The 21,452-nt window shown below is 38.7% G+C and overlaps 1 protein-coding gene across 2 annotated transcripts in view; it reads right to left on the bottom strand.

Annotated features, from left to right (window-relative positions):
• Positions 1 to 220: 220 nt before the first annotated feature.
• The window catches only part of AGR3 (anterior gradient 3, protein disulphide isomerase family member), a 41,029-nt gene continuing 19,797 nt past the window's right edge, over positions 221 to 21,452 (bottom strand). The window contains exons 2-10 of one of the 2 annotated variants that reach the window (XM_048304209.1): positions 14,017 to 14,140; positions 12,112 to 12,244; positions 9,839 to 9,902; positions 8,499 to 8,551; positions 7,787 to 7,863; positions 7,467 to 7,530; positions 6,439 to 6,522; positions 5,595 to 5,678; positions 221 to 4,160 (exon numbers count right to left, since the gene is read on the bottom strand). In XM_048304209.1, coding sequence (XP_048160166.1) covers positions 5,629 to 5,678; positions 6,439 to 6,522; positions 7,467 to 7,530; positions 7,787 to 7,863; positions 8,499 to 8,551; positions 9,839 to 9,902; positions 12,112 to 12,217 — 498 coding nt within the window. In that variant the 5' untranslated portion in view covers positions 12,218 to 12,244; positions 14,017 to 14,140 and the 3' untranslated portion in view covers positions 221 to 4,160; positions 5,595 to 5,628. Of the gene's footprint in view, positions 4,161 to 4,202; positions 5,679 to 6,438; positions 6,523 to 7,466; positions 7,531 to 7,786; positions 7,864 to 8,498; positions 8,552 to 9,838; positions 9,903 to 12,111; positions 12,245 to 14,016; positions 14,141 to 21,452 lie in introns of those variants that run through there. The other variant, XM_048304200.1, reaches the window with a different exon arrangement.

Below are 21,452 nucleotides of genomic sequence, written 5' to 3'. Positions count from 1 at the left end.
CAGCCCATAATACAGTTTTACTGGACTGTGACTCCCTGTGTATTAATTTGTTTGGTAGGTAAATAAGAAAGTGCATTTTTCCAAGGAAGGAAAGATTTAGTCTTCAGGTCCAGGATGATTATTGCTGCTCTGAATCTTTGAATTCATTATGGGATTTAGGAATTTTTTTTCTTTTTCTTTTTTTTCCTTTGTTTTTTGTTTTTTGTTTTTTGGTTTTTTTTGTCAAGGTTGAGAATATACAAATTAATGAGAATTAAGCCATTGAGGCCATGAGGGAATATTTTTTTCAGTTAGGGCAAGAATGCTCCTCAGTGGGAATGTGTATATTAAAATATTTGATGACAGTAACAAATATTGTTTGTGGAGTTGTCTTCCAAGTGAAGCAATGCAGGTCTGGAAGATGTGAGCTCTTCTTCTGCTCTTATGCTCTGATACAAATGCTCAAGTACTGTGTAAAATCACAGCCCCAACTGCTTGTAGGCTTTAAGCAAAAAACCCCTTAGCAGAGCAAGGCTACTCTTCTCTCCGCCCTGTGCAATATTCCTCACCGTAGGGTGTAGCTTCCTCTCCAGGCAGTCACTGACCTCTTCCACGTATATGAACATAAGCAATGAAGCCGGTGGTTTTTGTGCATCCGTGAACTTTTCTCTCTGCAGCTGGCTGGGTGCTAAATAGCAGGGTGGGTTCCTGTGTGCCAGCCTTTTACAAACAATCACCTGGGGACATGCAGGGTGTGAGAAGGAGTAAGAAGTGATACCTTAGAAAGGTAACAGAAGACACAGTAGATCTTTTTGAAGCAGTTTTAGGCTCTTTCCTGAAACAGTAACACAGTCTAAGCACCAACACACTCCATGTGGAGTGCTGTCTTTTGAGTCTTCTAAACTTGAAAAGTTATTGTGTATGGTATTTTTCCTCTTTCTCACAGGCCATGTGACATGTACAGAGGGTGACTTGATGAATGTCTGCTGGAGTTGGCCTTATTGGGAAATTTCAAAATTCAGTTCTTGATATGGCAGTGTGAACTAAAAGATGATTCTGCTTATTTGGGATTTTTCTAATTACACAAAGATAGGGGAAACTGCTGTTTTTGTGTGTCTTCTCTGATTCGAAAGGGATCAGCAAATATCTGATACCTCCTAAGAGAAAACAGTCTGCTGAAATAGATCCACTTTTAGTGACTAAGGGGTCAGTTACTTTACAATGCACAGCAGCAACCAAAGATGGCAAGTCATGAATTGCATGAGCATCTTGAGCAGCAAGGAAAAGGAATTAATAGATAGACTGCAAATTCTGTAGATTTTCTGGCGGAAAAGTAAATATTCCTTCCCTTCTCTTTGGAGGTTTTGGACTTTTTAATTTCCATGGAGACTATTTATTTCCTTCTGACTTGTACTGTCGATCTGTACATCCATTTGAACAAAGGAACAAACAAAAGGAAGCAAATCAGTGACTTGGTTGTGTGGAGGACATCTCAGCATTGGGAAATTTCTGTGTCAGCCTTTGGCAAGAACACATGTAGTACATGAAACAAACCAAATTATATCAGTCTTATTCTGTAAGATCAAGTTACTTTTGCATTTTAAGTGCTGAGGTGTCCCAGTCTCTCACCTCCACGGTACACAAAGGTATGGTGCCTTTTCTTTTGTTCAGGTCAAGTGCAAATATTTGCACATGGGAAAATGTTTTAGCTCTACAGACCAATAGATCAGCCATCTGACTGGAAAAGGCAACGCCTTTCTGCGCTGAGACGGATACACAGGGGAGGATCCTGTTCTGTCAGTTCTCAGATTCCTGAGCCTCACCTCACTGACGTTAAGTCCACGTTTGTTTGTCTACTCTTGGTCTGATTACACCAGATAAGTCCAGACAGTAAAGTAGACACGGATTTGTGAACAGGTGGCAGTAAAGTTTGCTTCCCAGAATGTGTTATGGTCATATCAAAGGTAAAACAGAAATTTTTTTGTAAAAAACATGAATTTCCACAGGTGATGCCGCATTATGCCCGTGTGAATATTAACGTCTAATCATAGAGAATACAGGCTATGAATTCTGTAAAAGCACACAGTCTACACAGGTAGGTTTTCTCATCTATTGGTCCTTATACTATGACTGAATTTATTCTGTGTAGAACAACTTCTGCTCTCACATTCACATTTTCAGTCTTTTATTGTCTTCCTTCAGCTTTAACCTAGTTGTTTTAGTTCCAGATAATCAAGAAACAAAAGGAACAGTTTCCATCTCTTTCCTTAAGAAAGTGGAAAGTAAAGAGTATAAATAAAAATCTGCCCACTAATATTGTGAATAAATTTGTGTGGTGTGCAAGCAGAAAAGCAGGGAATAAAAGAGGGAGCAGACTATCATTCCATTCATTTCAGAGGAAAAGAGGGGAAAGAATCATGTTATGTCTGTTATTGAACAGTTTACAGACTTACTATGTTATGTCAGAGCAATGTGACTTTAATCTGAGATCTGAGTTTCTGTTCCATCAGGAGAAATATTACCTGGTAAAACAGTCTTCAAAGAGAAGGCAGAAATGTAGTAGCAGCTCTAAAATTAAGGATGACTGTTGAACTAAGCTGAGAATAAAAAATATGTGCATACAGGCCTTTTTTTACCTGAATATCTAGCTCCACCAAAAGGACTGAATCTGAGTCTTTAAGAGTCTCAGAGGTTTAGTCCCATTTCTGAAGGCTATGGCTGGGAACAGATTTCAGCATAGTACTTACAGAGATTTGAGAATGTAAAGAGGGTGAAATCCCCTTTAGTTACTTTGCAAAGAGATTTCATCTGACGCAGCATAACTCATATGCCTGTGGTATCTCTGAAAAGTGGCTACTCTCTGCTTGAATGAGTGGTTTGTTAAAACTGTTACAAACTTCCACAGTAGCAAATACTGTTCGAAGTTACAGATGCAATCACTATTAATAATACCTTTGGAAATGAATCTGGATTTTCTTCAAATGTTAAAATAACCTTCACTGCAGTGTAAATCTAAAGGCTAACTTTTGTTTGATGATTAAGTCAGTGAACATTGTATTGTTCTGAAAATTTTGTTATTTATTTTAATTCACACAGTTTGTTTCCTGTCTGCTGTCTCACTATCAAATGCCAAAAAATGAGCAGAACAACAGTAGCCTTCCAGGGCTTGAATTACTTGTTTCTTCCACAATTCCAATAAGTGGTAATTCTACCATTTTTTTCCTTTTACATCACTGAGGTGAGACAGATTATGGAGTTCAGCTTTCCTGAGACCAAGCAAGCTCTGGACTGTGGTATTTATCACTAATCTTTTGGGATTCCAGCTTTGTGCATTCTTGACAGCCACCTCTTTGCTTATGAATGGATCCCCTAAAGGAATAAAGAACTTTAAACTGGTTTTGAAGAGGGAAGGGGATAAAACCAGGCTCACTGGAGTTAAGTCTGGTAGTGGCACACAAATGTTTGAGGGACAGCATGCTAGTGAGGCCCTTTGGTCTGCCCTCTCAGTGGAGGTAGGGGATAGAGCCATGTGGCAGCAAAGACACAAGAGTTATTGATGTTAGAAACCATGGAAGTACCTGGGAATGGTCATGTAGGAATTAGGGCTTCTCCCCTCAAAAAGGTGGCAGGATCAACTGCCACTATATATATTGGGATCAACAGCCCAACTGAAATGCATCTACACAACGCACGCAGCATGGGCAACCAACAGAAAGAACTGGAAGCCACTGTGAAGCAGGAGAACTGGTGTAGATTGCCAACATGGTGGGATGACTGGCACAACTGGAGTGCTGCAGTGGATGGCTACAAACTCTTCAAAAGGGGCGGGCAAGGAAGGGGAGGCAGTGGGGTAACTCCGTATGTTAGGGAGTTTTGATTGCCTAGAGCTTGGTGATGGTGGTGACAGGGTTAAGAGTTTACGGGTAAGAACTGGGGGGAAGGCCAACAAGGCAGATGAGTGTCCAGAGAAGGGCAATGAATCTGGTGAAGGGTCTGGAACACAAGTTGCATGAGGAGTGGCTTAGGGGTGTTGGGGTTGTTTAGCCTGGAGAAAAGGAAGATGAATGGCTGTCATGGCCACCCTGGGTGATCTCTGGAAGCTAGCTTGCATTTCGTTCTCCAGAATATCTCTGGCATGCTCAAAAGAAGGTATGACCACAGACTGGGAAATCTTGCCAAATCTGGAACAGATAAAGACATAAAGGAATAGAGCTCAGCACAAATCAAAGGAATGAGATTTGCAGTTTAATTTTACTTCTAGCATTTTTCCGATAGGTTAAAAACATCATATTGATTGTAAAGACAACACATTGCTAATGACTGAAACAAAATTTTTTCTTTTACTGTACAGGTCATTTATGTTCACTCTGTTGGAATATATGCTTATATGCAAATTTTGCATAATTATGAAGATGTGGATGTGTGCAATATAACTCACTCATGACATATTAATACAAGGTATTGTGAATTAGCAAAGCTTTCCTGCTGAGAGCCTTCTTTCATCTATTGTATGTACCCAGGCAGCATCACAGCAGATGGCAGGTTGCACAAAAAAATGACACAGATGTTTTACATGTAACACAACATATATGCTCCTACTGCAGGTGAAGGGCTGACTATTTTGCTCTAACAAAAACCCACATTTCTGGGATAATAAACTATTTCAACTGACTTTAGCTTTTTACTCAAAACAGGGTGTCCACTCTTGCATACGGTGATCCTCTGGAAATTTTGCGAAGACTTTGTTTGTCCAGATTCCCTCAATAAGCTGCCACCTTCATGGTGGAATGCTACAGAAAAGGAGGGAACAACTTGGGATGAGCTTCCCATAACTCAAGTGCCATTTAAATGAAAAGAGCTAGGATAAACCTCCTCATTTTTCCCATGCCAGACTTCAGCATCACTTAGCCTCAGGATTGGAGTTCTGGGTCTATCTCCTTCCATCTCTCTTGCTTCACTGTATCTTTATTGTTGCAAAACCTGTAGCTGCCCTTTGATTATTATCACCTCACTGAGACTGCATGCTCAGTCTCTTCTGTTTTCAGCTACAACAATAAAAGTTAAAGGATTATACAGAGGAAAGCTAAGCCTGGAACAGTGTTGGTTTTTTTGTTTGTTTGTTTTTTTCCTATGTAAGCTATTCCAAAATTTATAGCATGAACTTTCTGGTCTGATTTGACAGCAAAGTTTCCTTTAATGAGAAGTTACTGTATAAAGCAGGGGTACACTAAGAATTAATAAGCTTCTTGCAATAAAAGTTAAAATGGGGAGCCAAGATGCAGCTATTAACTCATGTAATGAATTACAAATAGACATCAAAAAGATTGTTTATAACTCCTCTTCAGAAGTCATAGCTGGCTGGCCTAACAGAGTCATTATTGGATTGCTAAAACACAGCTCGAATTTGCTGCACTTAAAAGCATCATTTTCAGTTATTTAGAGAATTAATTTCAAAGTGTTTAATATATTTCTCCTCTTGTTTTCCAAATGGGTGCTATAGTTTTTCTATCTTTGTTCTCCAAGTTGTACATATACATTTCTTATGAAATCTGATATACCAAATCTGCTTGGTAAAAGTTCAATTTGCAAGTAGAGACAGAGAGGTGCAGCTCCACCTTGTAGAGATTATGGTCATTTCACTGTTGCTGGTTACAGTTCTGTCTGAATGAGGCGTAGTGCTTTCTTCATGTTCTCTATTACTGAAAGAAAAATAAATAAGAACTGTGAAAATGTATTAGAAGTACACTTGTACAATTAAAAAAAAGCCACCTAGTTTGATTTAGTAAATTATTCACACTGAAATTGATTTATGGTCCCACATTGTATTTTAGAGATTTCTATTTTGAAAATTCTGTTATTGATATTAAACAAAAAGTAAAAAAATTCATGAATCAAAATGTTTAACTTAAGGGATTTGACAAGACTCCTTTCAACTTCCTCACTTCTCAACAGCAAGCCTGGTAATCAGATATGATGTGTGTATTTGTGTTGAGATACTGCATTGGTGTCAAATAGATGGCATAGAGTAAGAACAGGCTCAACCTGAAAAATCACATTCCTTTCTGAAATATGGCTGTTAGGGGTATGGACGTAACCAGCAGCATTTCTTTACTGATTCCCTCCCACCACTGGCTATTTATATTGTACAACTGGATACTTTTGAGCATAGTGACTTTCGCCATTCTCCATAAAACTGCACAGATCGTGATCCTGATGGTTCTCACCCATGATCTTTCAATTTTTCTTACTTGAGTAGGCCCAATAAATTCAATGGGACAATGGGTGTGATTGTTCTTCTAGAACAGGTTAGACCATTATAATTTATTGCAAATGCTCTCACACAGTATTTATTCTTTACTTTGAGATCCTAATGGATTCTGAAGCACAAGTGATCAGGATGGGGGGTATCTGGCTTCTTACAATGTGAAATGCAAAGTAGCACAGCAAAGGGGCACTTACGGAACATCATGTCCTGTGGTTCATACGTGTAAAGCCGGTTGGAGTATCTTCCTGTGATATCAGCTCTTACTGTGAGAGATGGGTCTGAAAAAGTATTTGGATTAAACACTGCCTTCCATTCCCACAACAGCTGAGGGTGACGGTGTGGCATTGCTCTGGCAGCCCTGTTTCTGATTTCATCAATGCAGCAATTACGAGGCCGTTACGCTCTGTTCCAACCAACTGCTCTTTACTTGGAGAAATCCCAAACAAAAGCTAATGCTCATTTTTATATTGCACAGCTCTTTTACGTGCTAGGTTACACATGCATTTCATTCATATTTAAAGAAAAATATCCTGTTTTACAGGTTCTGAGTTTACATCAGAAGAGGCTAATCTGACTGGATGCACTTGTAGTGAGGGTCATGCCTATCTACGGCAATAGATAGCATGACTTACCTAGAGCCTTCGGAATGAAAATCTTCTGATTCCTCATGTTCCCAGAATGGGAACAAGTTGTGGGCATCTCTTCTCTCAGTTACCCTTCCAAGTTTTTTGTTAATTTATTGATGTCTGTAACTACACTGCTCTCTGTCTGTTTGTGGGTGTAACTTTGAATGCCATCACAAAGCTAGGCACTCCAGGCTCCCTGTACAGTGAGTGAAAAGGAACAGGCACTCTGGGGCATAATTAATTTGATCCATTCCAGAAGTCAGCTTTACAATGGGGTAAAACGTTCCTTAGATGCCACTGACCATTGATTTATTCTGTGGTAATGTCCACTTTATAGACATCTACATTCAGTCAGATATTTGCTTTTTCAGTAAGCTTTGTGTGACAACACTAGCGAGAAGCGTAGAGAACAAAAGCCCAGATGTTAACAGACTTTTAAGCATCTTGCTCTCAAGCTCAGATTAGTACCCTCCAGGATATATCTGTAATCTGAGGAAGTTTTCTTTGGCAAAATGAATCTTTTTGATGCCCCCAAAGGAGGACAGTGGTATAATGCAGATACCACAACTTTGCCAATACATAAATATTTTACATACCTACAAACATGATTCGAGGCACGTATTGTCCATCAGGTGACAGGTTTTTATCTGTGGTTTCATGCTGGTGTAAAAATTAAAGATAGTTGTTAAAATATTTCTGTAAACTTTGCTGAAGTAGTACCACCTGTGAATAACCTTGTACCAGAAGACAAAACCAAATAGGTACTACTTGTGTGTGAATACACATGCACAAATGCCTCTATTACATAACTAGAATGTCAGATATGTTAGCTAAAATGACATGAAAAAGCAAGACAAAGAAAGAGAAAACACAGACCATGAAAAGATACAGTCACATCATCCCAAACCCTTCATACCATGAGATTCAGCATAATGAAGTTATTTTGGGCCATTTCCTGTATTTCTTCATTTTCTGCGAAAGCTTTCTTCAGTGCTAGAAAAGACAGGATCACTTTGAAATCCATCTCAAACTCTGCCTTTCTGCCTGTGTTTGGGCACCACATTGGCCAGAGACTGGGCCACATTGTTCCTTTCTCTGCTGATTCACATTCCCGAGGAGACACTTAAGGGCTCTATGCTTTTGGGGGTTTTTTCGCCTATGGCAGTACAACCTCTGGCTATGAAAATGGAAGCTCTCTTCTGTTATTTATGAAGCCTGTTGTCTCAATGGATACCGTGTCTTGGCTTGACAAAAGTGCATTATTCTCAGAAAATTCTTGTTAGATCAATTTCAGCAGCCCTGTCCTTGCCTCCTTCTTTAGTTACCATTTCAGGAGGGCTAAACAATATTAAATCTGTTCAATGAGTCAGTAGCAAATCTGTGCCTCTTAATTTAAACTGATGAGTGCTGCATTCAGGATAGCAGTACAGCAGCAGTGAGAATTATTCTTGAGTAGTTTCATAGTGGAGTTTTTGTAAATAATGGTAATAAGTTCTTCACTTTTCAGATACATTTTCATTTACCTGTTTCTCTGAATAATTTTCAGTAAGTGCAATGCAAATATATAAAAAGGGTCAGTTTCTTATGAAATATTCACAAAATTTTAACACACAAAAAATCAAAATTACCTTGGCAGTATTGACAGTCTTCCAAATGATGAATTACCATCAGTGGCTTGTTACTTTATTAATAATAATAAAAGATGTAGTTAGGTCATTTGACATGTATTCAACTGGGTGATTTACTAGCAGACTGAAAAATGAAAATTGCATTTAATCTTATGTTAACCCACAACAAAACCATATAGACATTCCGTAAAATATTACAGAAATTTCTGAGTAAGGGAAGAGAGCATAAACACTTCATAATAGAAGGAAATAGAGGAATGGAGTTTCTACATCTAAATAGGCCGTCTATAGCAAGAGATTCTAGAAGAAAGAAACAACAGTTCCACCATAATTTCATTCTCAGGTAGTAAATAATCAGACTAAATAGGTATTTAATGTTGCTTAGGTGTGAATTTTTCCAGGATTAAGAAAATAAAAAAAATACATATGAATTGGAATAAAATAGATTTTATAAGACTGGGTTTATCATCAAATACTTCCCATGAAAAGTTCCTTGTGTTTTAAGCTTTCTTGAACAGATATATAGTATATCATTTATCTTCTGTAAATAGTTTGGTAAAATATTAGAATTTTATATTTTGGACGTCAAAACATAAATTCTGTGCATTTTCTCCTGTACTTTTAAAAAAGATATTTACTGTTCAGCAGGTTGGTTACTATATTGCTTGGTCTGCTTTCAGTGTCAGGAGTTGTTAATTTCTAACCATTTTCACACAGCGTACATGAAACTAATTGTCCTTTGTTTTAAAAATAACTTGCCTTCAATTTAGCACTAACTCATGCTACACTATTGTGATCTACAATGAACTGTAAAAGATATTTAAATAAGTACTGTTATGAATTCACAAATGTATTTGCAGCTGAGTCTCAGAGAGGAGGGAGCTTGGAACTTCCATTTCTACCAAGATAGTGAGAAACTGTGAATACGATGGGCCACAAACACATTCCAACTAATAAAGTGTTGGGGGAAATATCAGAGGCAGCAGATCACCATGCAAGAGTAAATGTAACAGATTTCAAAGAAGTAATCAGAAGTACATGATATTAAACCACAATAGATGTAATTTAAAAAATTATGGTATTCTATTTATGATTGATAATTCAAATAACAACACTGCTTTTGTGCCAAAGAAATGACAGCATTACATTATTGGCCCATGATGCTACTTCAGAGTCATAAGAGACCTACAAGGCCTTTTATTTATAGACAGAGTCTGTTTTATTTAACTGGGTGGTCTGCAGAACAGCTCTCATGGTGTTTCTTTGTTCTGTCTCATTATTGTATATTCTGGCAAGATGGAGTAACAACACTGTCTTCATACTACTTTTTAATCTCTTACCTTTTCTTTGCTTGATAAAGCCCTTCTTCATAAGTTTGTACCCACGTAATTTCATCTCCCCACCCTAGAAATAAAACAAAAGGATTAGCTGCTGGCCAGCCAAGTAACTCATAACAAATTCCCTTTTTTTTTCCTCCTTGTGGTTTTTTTTTTTTTAATGTGTATCAACAGTTGTACACGAATAAGATTGGAGGTTTTTACTTGAAGGTTCTCTAACATTGTGGATATGCTAATTTTTCATTCCCAATATAGACACTGAAAGGTTAAAAAAAGCTCAATCAAACAACCAAACCCCCCAAAAATCTCGGTTGCGTATCCAGTTCAAATCCTTTGATAGGCTTTTTAGTTGTCTTTCTAAATACTCAGAGCTCCCTAAATCAGCACCCAAATCCTTTCTATCTCAGATTTTCATATCCACCCTGGGACTTAAAGAGAAGCTAGGATATAATGAGAGAAAAATAAAATATGACAGCTCAAATAAGATCAACTTTAATATGAATGACATTAGAACAGTCTTGGAATATACACTTAACTCCAAAGCAACTTCAATCCCTGAAGTTGCAAGCCCTTCATCTAATTAAATAATTCAATAAAGGAATGGCTGTTAAATAAAAATCTCCACTGAAACAAAATCCTAACAACATCAGCTCCATAGCTTAACCATAGCTGGGGATGCACAGATCTCAAAGAGCAAATTGTCCAGTTGGTTTTATGCCTTCAGCTCCCCAGGATGCCAGTCCTTGTATAGTAGATCCCTGCATTCTAGGCAGCGTGGCTCCATTCAGGACAGCTCTCATGGGAATTGTAGAACAATGTCTGGACCTGGACCAGGTTACAGCTCTGTTTCTTCTGCGCTGTCTAGACAGTGCTTGGACCAGCCCAGATTTGCTGTTGGATTTCTCACAGGACAATTGTTTGTGATGCTTCTAGATCACGTTTTCTTTCAGTACACAGGTCTGTCTGGCTGATGGTGGGACTCTGGCATGCTGACCAGTGTCTTCCCAACCCTGGCCGCTGTCAGCTCCTGATGCAGATAACTGCACAGAGGAGTCAGCAAGGGGCATTTTGCAGCATGTTTAAGCATTCTCCTTTGGTCTGTGAAAATTACAGGTAAAGTGCTCAAGGCATCCCAATAGGCTTGAAATCAGAAAAGTTACATCTGTTTTCTGTGACTTCTTTGTAGGGTTTTTGTTTGTTTGTTTGTTTGTTTGTTTTCCCTCAAAACTGACAGAATGTAAAAGATTTTGTTATCTTTTTTTGTCCATTTATGCTGGGAAAAATAAATCCTGATTGAGGCAAGCTAGGCAATCAATCCCAGACTGATTACAACCTTTCCCCAGGGATACTGCTTACAAAAGGTGTTTTCAAATTTCTCTTAGGCTAGTCCAGGTGTTGCATGATTTTGTCAAGTGGTCTAAGAGCAATTAGGCTCAGATGGAACCTCTGAGACATGTGCAACTTTGCCAGGATAGGGAAACCTCAGAGGTGTGGGATCTGCAGGCTTTGCATAGCCTGCAGAAGAGGTCAGGAAGGAAGATGGAGATTTTTTTTGTTGAATAGTCCCAAAAGGAGAAGACAGATGGGGAAGGGAAAAAGACCTTACTAAGCTATTTTTCTGCTTGTATTTATAAGGATTGATCAGATATAAATAAATTAAAACAGGGTCTTTATTTAACATCCAGGTTGAAAATTATGTACCACAAGGAAGTGAATTACACACAGTCATGCTTTGCAGTGGATACCTGATGAAAAGCAAAAAAAAAAAGACATGCAGAAAGCCCCAGAAGTGGTTCCAACTGTTGTTCTGTGTACAAGAATGGGTCTGTAGAAAATTTGTTCCATAGCAACTGGAGTTATGGTAGGTTACAATAATAAAATATATTTAAAACAGTCTATAAAAGAGTATTTTTCCATTGATAGTCCTACATGTACACTTTCATTTGAGAGACTCAGTTTAGGTTATTTGCTTCTGGTAGGTCACTATGACTTATATAAATTATGCAGGTTATATGAGGCCCTCAGTCATATCCTTAGGAATAAACTGCCAGAGTCAAATGACATGAAACAAGAATATGTATTACTTAGAGTGTAACTTAACACTAAAGAAACACACCTCAGTAAGTATAAATGTGCATTCTATGTATGTTTCATAGATACATACATATATGTGTATATATATATACATTCTATAAATGTACATTTAATATAAAAATATTTGCTGGTCTACATGATGAGGTAAGGAGGTTCATTCACATTCAATGAATATACAATACCTCTTGACAGTGTCTGAGGAGCACGTTTTTCCTTTTTAATTGCCATTGCAAGGTTGGAAGTGACTGCAATTAGCAGGAGGGACAAGGCCAATGTAGAATGGAGCATTATTTCCCTTCCAATGCAACAAGGAAACTGGAAAACAAAGAAACAGCTTTAGTCACATGGATTTGTCACCTGGTGCAGTGTAGATCAATATGTTAGTGGCATACTAACAATCTGTACTTCAGAGACACTTTTGGTTATTTCTAGAAATGCTTGCCTTTGTAAGGAAAATGCAGACAGGAGGTGCTTAGTTGTTCTGTGCAATGCTACTGTCAGCTGTCAAAATTAGGCTGCAGGGTACTGTTCCCATGTGATTCTCATGAACTAGTACAATATTGTAATATTGGATCACAGCAACTTCAAGACTCTGCTCCAGGTTTTTTAATTTCAGTGAAATGTAACAGCATGGAATTTTTCTTTCTTTTTACTTTGGAGCTTTTTTGTCAAAAGATGTCTCATAATATCCTTCTTAATAAAGTAGGAATATTGGCAAGTATTTGCCCCCAAGTATAATAATCTTTAAATTGTCAAATTCATCCAAAATGTTGACATTGTGGTAATTTTTTAAGTCTCCACTCTGTGAGCCAGGATGTTAAAGACTGTGAGATAAATGCCAAAGAAATTTTCAGCTGTTTCTCATGATGAGAATTTTAAAAATTTCTGCATTCTTCATTACATCTTTTACACTGAATTTCAGCTCAACTCCTTCTGAATAAAACAATTAATCAGTGTTTCTGGCTGGTTCAGTATTCTCTTCCTGACAAAGATCATTATAAGAAATTCAGTAACTTCTGATAAAAACTTTTGATAGAAGTCAGAGAACAAAAGCAAGAGTGGAGAGAAAGCATTATTAAGCCACATAGTTTTTAATTGATAAGTCTATTTCTGCCGGTACAATCACCTTTAGGCATTAAAGCTCTGATATTCAGGTGGATATCAGATGTTTTCAACTGAGTTAAAAAATGTAATGCATGTAGGCCAGGATATCACTCAGTCTTCTCACTGGAGATTCCACTTTTCAGAGGTTGAGTTTTAAGAGCTACCAGGATGCCCCACTGAGAAATTACTTTGACTTAAATAAAAAAAACCCAAACCAAATGAACAGTAATGACCCTCTATCCACCCCCCCCCCCAAAAAAAAAAAAAAAATCCCCCAAGACATTTGTGCCTGTACTGATAAAGAAAATCCCTAACTTGAATTTAAAAGTGGTATTAGTATGGAATTACAGCCCTGGGCACTGGCCAAAGAAAATGCTTCATACTTTTTGGGACTGAGATGCATGAAAAGTACTGTTTTAATGAACATCTTAACATCACAGAGTCACTGTTAGTAGTTAAATTTCTTGTGAACAAATTAAAACTCTATTTCCAATAACTGGTAATCTCAATAAGAGAAATGCATTCTATTCAGGAGGCTGGAGAAAAATAATGTACATTAAAATATGCAAAAGTTAGGGAAAAAATTGTCATTTTGTAGTGAGTATTCTTTCACAATGTATCCATAAAGAAATCAAAGTGTTAATCTCTTTAAATCATCAGGTATAATCATCTGAAGCTTAATAATTGATTATCATCCTATTGAAAATCAAGAGGGCTTTGGAACTGCAGCTGGAGGCAGTTTAAATTTAATATTCCGTATTTTTGATGCTACATGATCCAGTGTTATTTAATTGATTCAGAGCAAAAAAGGACAGCCAACGCCACATAGATTGCCTTCAATTCCCTGCCAGAACTAACATTTGCTAGCTAACCTCTATGCATCTATCATTTGTCTTTTTGTATAACTAGGCTTGTAAAGTATTTGTGAACCAAACCTTGTTGCTGTACTAAAGGAGAGTTAAGAATGAGAAATACTTGCTCACCAGCAGCGACCAGTTCTCCTGATTGAAGGTCCTTTTCCTGGAACTCGTTAGTTAAAAATCAGTGATTTAAGCACAGAACACCTGAGCTGCCCAGGTCTCTGAGTAGCAACAACAGCACATTCACCTGGGGAAAAAATGAGAGGAACCTTTGAGCTGCAAAACAAATTAATGTGTTTCCACCCTCCCCCTTCCTTTTCTGCCATGCCTCCATCTGTCTCTCTTGTGAGTTCCCATGCTTATACACTGAATCCTTGCATTTCTCTTCATCTTGGCTTGTATCAGGTGTCTTGTATGAGCATTGGAAATAAATAGTGGCTTATGTGTGTCTGCTACTTCCCCCCTCAAACAGTGTGAGTCTGGCTTATGTCCAGTGAAAAAAGAAACCACCAATGAAAGCTGGAACTGTAGGTGCTTTTGTTCCCAGAGAATGGCAGAGTTCACTGGTGCTTGAAGATAGGAATGAACCTAATAGGAAGACACAAGGGTTACTCTGTGTAGAGAAGTGTAATTAGAAAATAAAACAAACTCTCTTTTTTTGAGAGGGAAATAAAATTATGTATTTAAAGAATATGGTTTAAACTGGCTGATTATTGCTACTGGGAGTTGTAGTTTAAAAATGTCTGGTTTTTTGGACATGATGCTTGATATAATTTTACTGAACTTGATAAATACAAGAAAAGTCTTTTATTCATCACCTTTGCAGAAAGAAGGAATGAAACGGATCACCCTTTTCCTCCTCCTTGGATAGATTTTGCAGGGGAATCAGAACTAACCCTCTTTTGGTTCTTTTCCCATGTATTTGTTTATATGGATGGTATGGTTACACTTCTTACAATTAGAAACATAGATTTTTTCCAAAATTACTGAAGTAATTTTAAGATATTTATTCTTCCACACTGAGGTATTGTGTTTCTCATGGCACAGGTTTATTATTGTAAGGCATAAAGGGGTAGACATTCAATCAAACAGACTAAAATTAGTGCTGAGCTACCCACGAGTTCCCTTTTGCAGGATCATGTTCAGCAATTTGTCTCTATATTTGTAGGTCAGAATTTCAGCCTTTGTCAGTTTTGCCACAGAGAGATTGGCAGCCCTGGTCAAAAAGACTTTGTTGAGGTTTAATACTGAAAGGAAATGACTGTAGTGATTTATAAAACCAAGCTGGATGTCTTCAGTATTCCTACTCAGCCACTGTCTGCTAAGTGGATCTTACCAGCTGCCTGTCCTTTATTTCTTCTGCATGTGTTCAGCATCCACACATGAACCGAGTGTGAAGCCAGAGCTCCATCTCAGGCACAGTCTGTGCTGCCTGGCAGTCAAACCACCGACCTGTGCAGCAGCAGTTACCAGCCAGATATTGAATCTCTGCAGTGTAGAGCAGAGATTGAACTAGTGTGCTCTCACTCATTGAATCTGGCCAACCTAGTCTCCAGGGTAATGGTGGTGGAAAGTCTTTCCATTTTCCTCCTCCACTCTAAAGATTAATTTTGGAGATACAGCTATGGGTTAACTGTGTATACACAGTTATATCTAAGTCAAAATTAGGAAATATAATAAATATAATAATTTTCTACTTAAAAATAGGGCAGAAAAAGGCAGCAGTAAAGTATGTGAAGAGGACAGACTTCTAGAGAGAGAAAGATGTTGCAGAATAACTGGCACTTGGAATCTCAAGCTGCTGCTTTTGCGTGAGTCATGCAGCCTCAGATTTAGGTATGTATTCATATGTGTAGCTCATTTATGAAAAGTGAAACAGACTTTGAAATTTTACTTTACAGAATGCTGCACAAATGAGGTTGCTGATGAAGTTCTTACTCTGTCCTACTCTGCCTTAGCACCCGTGTGAGCAAGAGTTGAGATCACAGCTCCTGTGACAGCTGCAATTCAGCATCATTCCTGCAACCTCTAATAGCAATTCTGCCAAAGACTTTTACACGTGATCAATGTCCTTCTGCAAATCAATACAAAATTAATTAGGAGATCACACAGAGAGGTCATAGAGTGGCCTGGAGGGGGGACATGCACCACCACAAATGCCAAAAAAATTTTACACTAAACAGTATGAGAAAGCTTCACAGAACCCATATTTTCATGGACGGGAGGTACTTCTGGCTCAAACAAAGGTATTTGGTGTTGAATGAGTCTGGACCTCAGCGCACATTTAAGCAGCACATGGTACCAGAGCAGAGAACTACTCTTGGTGCTTAGACTGCTGAGCATTAGCTTTTGCTGCCAAACAGTAAAAGGAATAAGTGGAAAAACCCTGCAAATGTCCATTGGGCTTAGGTCTTGACTGACAGCCAAAAATCAATTTCTGGATCATTTCAATAAAGTCATTTAAAGAAATCTAGATATGACAGGTTGGTTTGTTTCTGTGTGTATGTCTTTCAAAATAGTCATAATTGTGGAAATAGTTCTTCTGATATTACAGGCTGATACACAACAGATGTGCTTTCCCCCCACCCCCTTCCCTAAAAGCTGAGCTCTAGGTACTGCTCAAGTGAACAAATTACTCCGGTGTTACCTGTACGCCAGTTGTTTGCTTTCACTCAACCATTGCACTTTTTTAGCCTTGTAGTCCCATAAAGACATTGTTATGGAACATAAGCCTAATAATATAACTGGAAAAGCATTTATTGAATTAGTTTTTACAGTGGTTTGTACTGGCTGCAAACATTATTCTCTGCTTCCCAGGCCAATGTCCATGCTTTCACTTTTAAGCCTTCAACTTATTCCAGTACTGTCACCTCCAACCACTCCAAGGTTTTCTCTGCATTTTTTGGAAACTGGCCCCTCCATTCTTAAATTGCCCTGTGGTATAGCCCCTGGAAAACTTGGTTCCAGGCTTCATTGAAACCTCTCTCTCACCTGCTCTGCAGTTCTGTGCCTCCCTGAGTCACTACTGTCTATTGGCTCCAATGCCCCAACAAGATTATTTTCCTGCCCTCTAGGCTTCTTGGATTTCCCAGAACTTTTTATAGATACAAAGCTTTGAAGACTGTAAAGGAAAAAAATGTAATTTATTATTTTTCATGAATTTTGCTGAGATTTACAGAATAAATGTGTTTTGGTAAATAAAAGGAAACCAGCACTAGATGTTGTTGGCTCCTTCCTTCAGTCCAAAAGTACAAACTGTTCTGGACTGTTTATTTAATGCTGTGAGAGCCCTGGCAGGCAGGACTTGCCCTTCTACTAGCGGATCTTTCTCTTACAGTGTGGTTCTAGCCATGCCAGAGGTAGCCTGGGAAGCCCCTCTGGCCTCCCAAGCTGCTGCTGCACCCCAGGGCACACACACTGCCAGCCCAGAGGAGGGGACAGCACACTCCATGCCTGTGGGTCTTTCCTTGGACCTTGGCTGGCATGAGGACCTGCAGAAGGTCCCTGCCCTTCTCCATTCCAGCTCCCTCTTGCTGCATTGTGGGCAGCTGTGGGCTGCTGTGCCTTACCATCATGGGCATGGCAGGGAACAGGGCAGGGGCAGCACCGTGGGGCCCAGGCAGCCCTGCTCTGTGCATGGTGCACAAACACCGACAGCTCTGCACTGGCCCCTCTCATGCAGTGAATTAACAACCACAGACAGCTCAGGGAGCCACATGGGACAGGCAGTAGCTGAGCCTTTCTGGACAAGGACATGTCTTCTCTCTTTTCAATCTTGCTGGTTCAGCTGTGAACAAACACCTTCCTCAAAGTGTATGTCACCTTACAGAGCTGAAAACCTACAGAGAAATTGTGTTTTAGACCACCTGAATAGACTATGATTTCTTTATTCCAATAAATTATGAAGTCTTATTGATATCATGAGTTGAGAAAAGATATAGAATTTATTTTGCCCTCAAAGCTATAATTTTAAATTTTTTTTTAATACTCACAGTGTCTCGTAGAGGTGTATTTCCAATAGCTGTTAAAATGGCTCATTAACTCTTTGAGGAACCCAACTCTGACTTGATTATATTTGAGTTCCTGGATGATGCAATGTGGTGCTTGGATTCAATAAATGACATACTGAAGCATCAGAATCTAAAGGAAATTATATGTAAGTACGGCTGTAGTTGAAGGACTTGGGTGGAATTTCTCTAGTGCAAATATGATCTTTTAGTATTTATAGGTATGCAACCCATTTAAGTTTATCCATGTGGTCCACACGACAAAAATTTGATCATTAACAGTGCCTCTAGTTGGCAGTGTTGCATTACTAATAGCAAAAGGACAAATCTTCCTGTTTCAACTTTGCTGTATTCCAGTAATAAGTTCAGAATACAGATAATTCAAACATAAAAATGGGTGCACATAAAAATGCAAAAAATTTGAAAAAACAGATGAAAATTAATTTTGAAAAAGTCAGCATGATTTTTTTCGTTGTCTTTTTTTTTTTTTTTTTTTTTTTTAATATATGTGCTCATAAAGTAATTTGAGAGGTGACAGGGGTAGAAACCCAGACCAGATTTTAAGGAAGAGAGCCAGGAAATTCAGCATGTGTTTTGGAAGAGACTGAGAGCTCAGAAATATTCAATGAAACTTTCTGACTGCCACAAGAAATGAAAAGCGGCTGCATTTCCCTGTAGTCAGAGTGTCCCAATAAAGACTTCACAGGCAAGAATGCTCTCCAGAAACACATTGGACTACTTTGCTGCAGCTGTGAGAGTGAGTCAACCAGGCCTCTGTTGAAAGAAACCCTGTTGCTGCAATGTTTTTGCAATGTTTTCCTGCAGCGACATCACTGTATCTGCTTTAGAATGTAATGCCATTTAAAAAGCAAAAGATATTGTGTGCTGCAAAATGAGTGTTTACAGTATCTTTCAGAGTTTTGGCTTTCTGCACAGGTATTCCTTTAACTTTTGCTATATGAAGTGGTTTATTCCAGGACTTGCTTCCTTGGAGGGCTGACACGAGAGGGCATGAGAGCAACTCAGTATCTCTCAGCTTTTGTCTCCTGTTATACTCTCTGTTCTCCAGCCAAACCTTGATCCTGCAAGTTTTTGAGTCCTTGGTCCCATTCCAGCACAGCACTCGATACATATTTAACTTTAGGCACATTAGCAACCCCATTGATGTCCATAGGGCCACTCATATGCTTAAAGTTAGGCATGTTCTCGAGTGTCTCTACTGGATCAGAGAATATGGGATTGAGGTCTCTGGCAAGTGTCCAGGCAGGCTTCTCCTGAAGAAGCTGGACAAGCCTCTCTTCTGATGTGGACTTCTTTCATGGTGCAGTAATGTTTATCTCCAGCAGCCAGTTGCTAGAAAGGGGCTCAGATAATTCCTCATCCACTGAGCACACCATGCTGCTTTAGCAACAGAAAGGCTTCAGCTTTGGCCACCACAATGCAGAACTGCTCACCTGAGCAGCTGTAGTGGGTTGGGTTTGTAACCGGGTGGAAACACCAATTTAGTGTTTCATAGAGCTGCAGCCTGAGGTGCCTGCACTAACCCCTTTGGTGGTGATCAGCCATTCCCCTAAAGCTGAGCTCATTCACTGCAGTCCCTCCAGATATTTATTATATTCAGTATTATGTGTCAATTCATATATTTATTATATTCGGAAAACTTGAATAATAGTATTTATCAAACCCAAAGCAAACAAAAACACTATGGCTTGCTATGATCTCCTGTTTCTACAATTCACATCTGAGAAGCAGGATGAATTTAGCATTACGTAACTGGAAACAATTTCACTTTGAGTGGCAAAGGTGGAGATGGAAAACATGTAAAAATACATGGGAGTATCTTGAAATGCTGACAGGTATCCCAGGTCTTGCTTTTCTTTATCTCCATGGCCACTAAAAACGGTAAATTACCACAGTATGGCTCACAGTGAGTAACAGTTAGCTTTTAGTGTGGAATATATTTTTAGCCTGACCAAGCATAACCTTTTTCTATTTTGTTGTTACATTTATAGCCCACATAATTGATGCAAAAAAAAAAAATTAGCTTCAGATTAGCTTCTAGCTACAGTGTTTTCTTGCTGTTGCTTTTTTAAAGCCAAGGATTAATAGGAGACAGACAGAAACAAAGGACTGAGTCATCAAGTGCTGTCCTCCTCTCCTGGAGGCAGCCACATCATAATATCCTGCTTATATATACATTAAAATTACTAAGGAATTTTGCCATTCTTCTTTCTCAAGCCTGCCTTTGAAACTCACTCCTTTGGAGAAACTCTGATTTAACTAGACTGAACTTAAAATTGGCAACTTCTGATCAAGTGTTCTTTTGTCAGCATTGCCCCAAATGCTGCTTCTCTCTCTCTCTCTTTCTGTCACTCTCAAGTATGCCTGCAGGGAAATCATATCTCAGCTTGGCCTTTTTTCTTTTGGAAGGAACAAAGAAATTATTTTGAGTTTCTTCATTTGCCAGATCTAGTTGCCCTTTTCTGCATCTATTCTAGCAGGAGTTCAGAATTCCTGAACAGAGATGTACCATTATGTTACAGATGTGGTCCTACACATGGGCCTGTACAACTACTGTCTCTCTAAAAATATGTTGTCTTACTTCTCCTTGAGTCAAATTTGCCTCTCTTTTTTTATATACTAGTTACTAATGATCAATCTTAATATGATCTATCCTATGACTGATGATGATTACACCCACATCTTTTTTCTTCCAGAATCTTTTTCCAACTGCTAAGGCTTCAAGCAGAAGTATCTGCTAGTGACTTGGTGGAAAGAATTTCCTATAAGAGTTCCTTTTCCATCTTGTACAGTCTTTATAAGATGTGGATGAGCTGGCCTTGAGGCCAGTGGGGAAAACTGGAACAGGCATTTTCCTCTGTAGGAGTATTCACTCAGGCGATGCCTAGCCTAAAGCAGTTGGTCTTCCTAAAGCCACTGCTTTAGGCACTGGAGAGGAACAGCAATGACTGCAAACATATGGATTAAGTCTACTCTAAATAACCATCTAGAGAAGCCAGATGGGATCCGGATGGGAGGTACCAGATAAAGACACCCTAGGAGATTGGCTCCCATCAGCTGATATTAGTCTCTTTAGATATCTTTCCAGTCACATCTTTAGAAGATCTCATTATATCTGCATTCTTCTTTAACATGTACATCAAAACAGATAATATTAGATCTCAAAAAAAGCCCAAACCCAACTTAACAGATTTGAAGCCCAAAGATCTAGTAGATACCTGAAACACTAAATTCTGTTTCTGATACTGAAGCTAACCTTAATGAATCTATTATATGCCCTAGCCATCACCATACACCTGTTTAACTTACAGCCTCCTGACAATCATTTCCAAGGTCTACATAATAGCTTCCAGCTGTGGTACATTCCCACATATGGGGTTTTTTTTCAGAATAAAGGATAACCTTTTGCTTGAGTTAGTGAGGTGTCTCAGTAGACATGTGTAACCTGACAGTTCTTTGTTATTTATGATGGTGACACTGCACAGAGAACGACGTTAGAGGTTCCAGTGACTTATCTTTTTTCCTTGATTG

Source organism: Corvus hawaiiensis, chromosome 1, assembly GCF_020740725.1.
Source record: "Corvus hawaiiensis isolate bCorHaw1 chromosome 1, bCorHaw1.pri.cur, whole genome shotgun sequence".
Taxonomy (NCBI): Eukaryota; Metazoa; Chordata; class Aves; order Passeriformes; family Corvidae; genus Corvus; species Corvus hawaiiensis.
This window is presented reverse-complemented; position numbering and strand designations above follow the sequence as displayed.